Genomic DNA, 8,005 nt, shown 5'->3' on the forward strand with positions numbered 1-8,005 from the left:
TGAGTGTAGATTGTGCGGTAAGCTAATATGACCTTGAAAGGTGAGACATACCAAACTGCGGATGGTATTGAATACCAGGCAAAGGGATTGGAACATATAGTAAGTTGCTTTCTTCTCTCCTTCTTGATAAGAGAATTTGTATAGTTTCTACAATAGGATTAAAAAAATAGGATAATATACTCCCCACCATGTCCATAGTTTTGTTTCAGCACTTAAGTTACTTTATTGTGAAGGATTTTATTTTTCTTGGTCTTTTTCTAATAATTTCAATAAACAAATATGGAGATTATATAAAGTATATTTAAATATACATACTAAAACCAATAGAATATTATTTGTGGTCATAATGCAGAACAATTTATTATTGTTGAAAGAAGATAAACATTTTCATGCTAATGAGTTTCTTTTCCCAGGGACAGAACTGACTTTTAATTACAACCTTGATTGTCTGGGCAATGAAAAAACTGTCTGTCGATGTGGTGCCTCTAACTGTAGTGGATTCCTTGGTGATAGACCAAAGGTACAGCAATAATTTAATTAAACTTTCTTTTTTTTTTAAAGCAAGGACAATTAAATTGTACAGCAAGATGTGTGGCAAGATAAATTTCCTTAACGCATACAGGAAGGTACATGTTATGTGGTACAAGTTATTTCTCTACCTTGCCCCCTACCTCAATGAACTTTATTTGCTTCAGATAAATATACCTTAATAAATGGTGGCATTTAGAAATTTGGTCATTGGTCAGTCCTAAAGAGAACTCCTAAAAATTGGCAGTTTTCTCACTTAATAATCAACATGACTGGAATAGGAAGGGTATACAATTCTTAGTGTTTATTGGGAAGGTAAGAGGCAAAAGTCGTTGAGAAGAATCAATGGAAGACACCTAATTTTTCTCTACAGATTTTTAGAGAGGTAATATTTCTTGTTGCTTAATTAAAGGTCACATATAGTTAATCAGTTAACATTGTTATTTAACTTCTTTGCTCAAGAATATCATTGAGTCTGGCAGAGTTTAAAAAAAGCCAAAACAAACCATTGCCTGAGCCAGAACTACTCTGCAAGACCATCTAAGGCAAGGCTAAGGAACCTTGGACCTGAGGCTCATTTCCAGCTCTTTATATAATGTCACCTGATTTTCGGAGTATTGTTACTCAAATTACTTGTCCTGCAGCCCAGAGCTGATACTTTTAAATTATGTTCTGTGTTCTTAATTTTAGAAGTTGGTAAGTATAACATTTTATATTTTTATTTCTCATAGGGAGGAGAGTGGGATTGATAATGGAAAAGTAAAGCACTAATGTAAATTGTATTTATATGTGACCTTCAGTGATTTTTTTTCTATGTTTCAATCAGAAAATCTGGCTTTCAGTCTGGCTCCAATTCCGACAATGAGCAAGTCATATCAACTCTCCATTATTCAATTTCTTTTTTGTGGTTGAGAGAAAAGCACTTTGTGAACAATAAAACATGAATTTGTTGTCATTAGTTATCCTAAATGGGAATTGAAAAAAAGTTCACCCTTTCTATAATGTTAGCACCTTTGTTGCAAGAGGGCTGTCTCATTAGTTCTTATACTTGTTGTTTTTCAATTTCATTGTTCTTTTTAGCATATTAAGGTAAATTAAGCCTAAGATGAATAAGTTTTACCTGAGATACTTTTTTATTTATTCACACTGATTTAGTAAGTTGTTTTAAAAAAAATCTCCCCCCCATATGGAATTTATCCTAGTTACTTTCATGTTCCAATAGGGAATTTTCTAAAAATTTCTTGTGATTTTGAATCTCTTGAATTGTCAGCATTCCCTCCGTGGTTTTTTTTTTTTTCAGTTGAGAGGTGTTTTATTTTAAGTAAACACAACTTATTGTTTACCCTAGAACTCAGCTGCTCTTTCTTCAGAGGAAAAGGGCAAAAAGACCAAGAAAAAGACAAGGAGACGTAGAACAAAAGGTGAAGGAAAGAAAGAATCTGAAGATGATTGTTTTCGTTGTGGTGATGGGGGTCAGCTGGTACTATGTGATCGGAAATGTTGTACTAAAGCTTATCATCTCTCCTGTCTGGGTTTGGTTAAACGACCTTTTGGTAAGTTATAACTAGATTGTTATAACACATTGTCTTTCTAGAATGTTTTTAAAATTAGCATATTTGTATGCTTTCAGATACTACTTCAACTTAATATGTTTCATCTTAATTTCATCATATTACATGTAATAATACATCATTATTTATAGATAGGATGAAGAAAATGATATTGGTTTACAAAGATTTCTTGACTCTCAAATCATTGCTTTTAATCAGTTAAACATTTGCTTGCTTTCAGTTATAATCGTATTTTACTTAGTTTTTTATCCATGTTTTTCTTTGTCAAGCAGTTTTTATATTCCTCCTTTGGTTTATAGTGTCTGTACAGTTAGGCAGTGATTCTTTGTAATTATAGAATCTCACAAGTTGAAGGAATATCCCAGATCATCAACTTTTCCTGTTAGGAATAAATTTTCTCTATAATCTCCTGGTCATTCAGAAGGCTCTTTCTGAACTGAAGACTTCAAGCAGTGATGACCATACCAGTCCTCAAGGCAGACCACTTCACTTTGGAGATTTCTGACTGTTATTCTGGCAGTTATTCTTTATTTTGGCTGAAGCCTACTTCCTTGTGATTTATATTCATGGATCCGGGCTCTGCCTTCCTAGGCCCCAGAAAATCACAATAATCCTTTTTTCCAGATGAGATTCCTTTAGATAGAGGAATAGCTTTTCCCATCTCACTCACAGCGAAGTCTGCTTCAAGTTATTAGATAGCCTGACATCTTTCATCCAATGCACATGTCTTAGTGCTGAATCCCCTTGTCTCACTCCTTTGCCCACACTGTCTTGTCCACATTCATTTTATGCAGCAGTCCTAGAACTAAACATAGTAGGCTAGATGTTGTTTAACCAGGATAGAGAACTGCCAGATTATTACATCCTAGCTTCCAGGCATTTGACTTCTGCTCATTGTTACCAGTTTACATTCATTGTAGGGACCACAACCTGATGTGGGCCCCCCTACCCCTGCCACCCATTCTTCTCATGTAAACTTTTGTCTAGCTGTATCTTCTCTCTTCTGTTCTTGGAAAACTGATTATTTGAACCTGATTCAGTTCAGAAATTCATAGGTTTCTCAAATGATGTCATATTACAATCTGCCCATTGTTCTAGCCTATTGAGTTTTTTTACTGTGATTTCTGTCCTCCATTGTATCATACTTTTCCCACTTTTGTGTCATATTCCCGGTTTCAAATAAGCTCTCCACCTTCTCCTGAATCTCAGTCATTGCTAAAAATAGTAAACAGAGCAAGTTGAGGTCAAAGTCCTGTGATACTTCACTGGAAACCTCCTTTAGGGTGACATTTATCAGGTAATACTCCTTGGAACACTCCACACTTTATGAATCTGCTCTGTGTTACTGTCTAATCCTCCTCTCTTCACCTGGTTCATGAGGATGTTTCCAGAGACAAGGCCAACGCCTAGATGAAACTTGGGTCTTTTGTATCTACCACATTTTCCTGTTCTTAAGGTTGGTTCAACATGACCTTAACGAAACTGTGCTGGGTGCAGATCCTCTGGCACAGGGGAAAGAGCCCTGCATGTGAAGCCTCAGGACCTGAGTTTGACTCCTACCTGTGTCACAAGGCCTCCACTTCCTCACTGATCAAAAGGTGGAGCTGGATTCCATGACTCCTAACATTTATAATTCTAGAGCTGTTCCCAAGTACTCCTTCTTCCCCTCCCCCTTGCCCCCCTCCTCCTCATGACAGCTCAGTTTTGTGCAAGGATTTAAGGCAAAAGTAGAATCCCTAACCCTCACCAAAACCCTGTAAGGTAGGTTTGTCAAGTTCTGCAGAGTTAAGTGACTTGCCTATGATCCAACAGTTTTATCTATGCATGCTGCCTTCCATAAGGATCTTGGCTTCACTTTCTAAACAATAATCAATAGCCATTTTGATAAATACTCAAAATGACAGTTCAGTATTTGGGGGCTCCCTCCAGTGATAAAGAATGCCCCCCATCCTATGGGAGTTATGCATTTCCTCCCAAAAGTTCATCCCAGAAGATCCACCCAATGTTCTGGAGACTTTCTTCATAGTTACCATAGAATGATCATCTTCTCTTTTTGTCATGAAAGAGGTCATCTTTTACTCATGCAATTAGGAGTTTGTTGGTTATATGTAACAGCAGGCTTATACAACATACAGCCCACAGGCTACTTGCGGCCCACCGAAATGGCACATTGTGCCATTTTACATCCTCTATATTTTTCGCAGGCTGCCCAGAATCCATTCAAAGGCTGCAGGCGGCACATGGGCCATAAGCAGCCCGCAGGTCGAATGTTGTGCAGGCCTGTGTCACTGCTCTCTCACACCTACCACGTACCTTTCTTTTGCCCTGTTCAGGGCACCCTATATATTTAGCACACTTCCTTATTTGTAACAAATGCTTAATAAAAGTATGATTAAATTTGATGGGAAAAATGAAAAAATAGATCCTTTTCTGAGAGTCAACATCATGTGGTTATTAGCTACATATGCAGGTTCGAATATACCCTTCCCCCACTAGATGGCACTGTTGAATCTTTAGGCAAAATCCTGACTTTGAAAGCGGCAAATTTGGCAAAGCAGTACAAAACTGTGTATTTGAACCTAGATGTGCACTATGAATGCTTAAAGAATCAATCTTTCTACTATATTCAGTTCTATTTCAAGAGAATTTTAGGTACCTTACTGATACAAAATCTGAGGTACAAAGAGGCCTTCATCTGTACTGCCCAGTCCATCCCTGAGCAGGAATACTTATTATAATATTTTGATTTCGTGTTCCTTTAGCCTGTACTTGAAGACTTCCAGTTATGAGGAACTGACTGCCTGGCAATTTTTTTTCTGTTAAAATGTTAGCTAGTTAAAACAATAAGGTACTATCACAGATATCAATCCTTTTTTAAAGATGTCTTTATAACAAAATTAGTTATAAACATAGCCATTTGTTAGAATATTTTAACTTGATCCCAGGGTCTTCTTAAATTCCATATTCTTTGAACTGCAGTTCACAGCGTTCTAGCCTATTGAGATCTGTGATACATCTCTGGCTTATAAGAAGTGACTAGACTTCATCAGAGTCTGAATGCTATATTAAGAAATGTTATCCTACTGGAGTCTCTGAAATACTTGTAGTTGTGGAGCACATGAAAATCCAAGTAACCAAGAGGCACCTTTTCATCACAGATAAAGAGCTTTTTGGAGGGTTTGAGATCACACAGCTTGTACTGCATTTTTATCCTGGTCAAACCAAAACATGCCCTTAAGGCCACTCCAGAATTAAGTGGCAGATCTAGTATTGATCTACATTAGTACAGAGCATGTCCTCACCAGGAGTTCCTTATATCAGTGAAATCATAGCTGTAGTCCACAAAACATTTTGTTTAAGCAACCAGAGAGAATCAGTGACTCCTTGGTGCAGGACCTTTGTGACCTGTTATGATTGTGGCCTTTTTCATGGACCTCTGTGAAACTCATGATTTTTTTTTTTAAATCAATTAGTTTTCCTGATTAGTGCTACACCAAGGTTCTTCCAGTTGTTACAGTGGTTTTTTAATTTGTCTTGAGTGACATAACTGACATATGGGAAGACTGTCATATCTATGGAATTTGATGAATATGCCATTGGTATAAGAGCTAATTTGAGACTTCTTTTGAAACTTGTTCTACGTCAAATGGTGTCACTATATAGGCAAAAGTCTAAACTTACTGACATTTTGTGTTTGGGGATTTAAAAAAATTCTAACATTTATGAATATTAATTTTTTATTTTTGATTACAGGGAAATGGGAATGCCCTTGGCATCATTGTGATGTATGCGGCAAACCATCAGTTTCTTTTTGTCATTTTTGCCCAAATTCCTTTTGCAAGGACCACCAAGATGGGACAGTCTTCAGCACCACACAAGATGGACGGTTATGCTGCTCTGAACATGAGTTTGGAGTAGAATCTATTAGAAACCCAAAGACTGAGAAACCCTTCCCAGAACCAACCAAGTTGAAGCCCAAGAGAAAGAAAAGAAGGTGTTGGAGGAGAAAAACAGAGTTCAAATAGTGACAGACTTCAGGGGTTTTGTGTGTTTGTGCGTGGTTTTTTTGTTTTGTTTTGTTTTTAACTGCCAACACTATCTTGTAGATACAAGGGTCTATCTTGTGAATAGGGTCAACGAAGGACACAGTTTTACATATCTAATAAGTGTACAGGTTTCATTTTGGGGGAAAGCATTTTTAAATCCACTGAGCCATCTCTAGCAGTTTCTGCTGTATCTGCACTGATAATGAATTGTGGTAGACACAATTCAGAATTTTTCAGGACAAACAAAACTTATTACACAACATTACAGTTACACTTGAATTTCTAAGAATGTAATGGTTCCCTCCTGCATTTGGGGATAAAAAAGGCATGATTGAAAAAATTTGACGCCTATTTTCTACTTCACCTGAAAGGTATGTGAGGTGGAAAACCATATTTCCTAAAAGAAAACACTTTTAGTGTTTAACAAAAATAACTTGACCTTTGCTCAGTGTCTTTGTTCAGAAGATACCACAGTGATGTCTGTTTCAAAGATTTTAACTTAGTTTCCTCTGAAACAGTGAGCTTGGTCATCTCTCCTGCTTTTATAAAAACAGCAAACTGTAAAACTTTTTTTGTTAATGTGAAATATTTTCTCAGAAATGTATATCCCTTTATAAGGAGAGGAGCACCCTAGGATAGTGAGGGGGGAGTTTAGAGGATTTTTCATATTCTTTGTTTTCCTATTTATAGATTACAACTAAAATATAAGTAACACTTTAGTCTTCAGAGCTGTAAGAGTCTCAAACTTGGAACAACTTTTCCTAAAATGGCCACCATGGTGAAAATCATATCACCTCTTATGGGCATATTTTTTGAATGCACAGTCATCTTGTCATCTTCACCATTTTGGGAAAACGCTTTATTTGGTTTTTCTTTCATTTGGTTTTTCTTTAATGATTTTTTTATTTTGGCTTTTAATCTCAAAATATATATTTGCTAAGTCTCATTTCACAAATTATTACTAATTGAAATGTACGTTTATTGATGATATCCTGATTTTTCATTAAAAAAAATGTGAACTTGACTGTTATAGGGACATTAGACCTGCCATGTGTATGTTTCTGTTTAGGCTAAAAGATAAAATAAATAATTGAGGGAAAAAAATGATTTTATGTACTGTTTCCTGCCCCATAGGTGTTTTGATATAAGGATGGATGGGCAGAGTTGCTAACAAGTTCTGACCTGTGCAATCATGATCCAACCCAGATGCCCCTAGTTTATGCCCATTTAATGTTTTATACGTACTAGCATAGTTCGCCTTTATAGTGCAGATCTGTTATGTAGCCCTTTAAAAAAAATGAAGCATAGTCTATCATAAAAATGTATATTTTTTCAAAAGTATTTTTTCAGGGTTTGAAAGATTTAGATTTTAGAATTATTGATGATTAAAGCTATTTCCATTACATGCAAATTTTGTGGGTCTTTTTTCATTTAAAACTTGAAATGATACTGGTCTAAAATATGCCATTATCCAACATTATAATAAGAAAGCATTTGGGGGGTATAGCTGAATAATTGTTTTGCTTTGATTGTGGAACAAAATTTATAAACAATAGGGGGAAGGCTAGCTTTACCCTCTTTCAGTTCTTTTCTCTGTTTCAAGTTAACGATTTTTTTTAAGATGGGACAAGTCTTAACACTGATTTCCATTGTGAGATTTTTTTTTGTTTCTATTTTTTCAACAAGTAAAAGAGCACCCAGCCATGGTATTAATATTTGAGAGATAATAAGTTCCCTTTTTTAAAAGTTTTTTTCCTGCTCTGAGAATTCATTCTGATATTTGGAAGTTTGAGGTGTAAATTCCAAAGAGCTCACAGTTTATTTCTTATCCCTCTAGTCCCTCTCTCTCTTATTCTACCC

At 35.9% G+C, this 8,005-nt stretch overlaps 1 protein-coding gene across 2 annotated transcripts in view; it reads left to right on the forward strand.

Moving 5' to 3' along the window:
* NSD2 (nuclear receptor binding SET domain protein 2) overlaps positions 1 to 7,556 on the forward strand; it is a 109,951-nt gene extending 102,395 nt beyond the window's left edge. For both annotated transcript variants that reach the window (XM_072620015.1, XM_072620016.1), the window contains exons 21-23: positions 414 to 520; positions 1,877 to 2,081; positions 5,853 to 7,556. In XM_072620015.1, the coding sequence (XP_072476116.1) occupies positions 414 to 520; positions 1,877 to 2,081; positions 5,853 to 6,124 (584 nt within the window). In that variant the 3' untranslated portion in view covers positions 6,125 to 7,556. The remainder of the gene's footprint in view (positions 1 to 413; positions 521 to 1,876; positions 2,082 to 5,852) is intronic.
* The last annotated feature ends 449 nt before the right edge of the window (positions 7,557 to 8,005 follow it).

This window comes from Notamacropus eugenii, chromosome 6 (assembly GCF_028372415.1).
Source record: "Notamacropus eugenii isolate mMacEug1 chromosome 6, mMacEug1.pri_v2, whole genome shotgun sequence".
NCBI lineage: Eukaryota > Metazoa > Chordata > Mammalia > Diprotodontia > Macropodidae > Notamacropus > Notamacropus eugenii.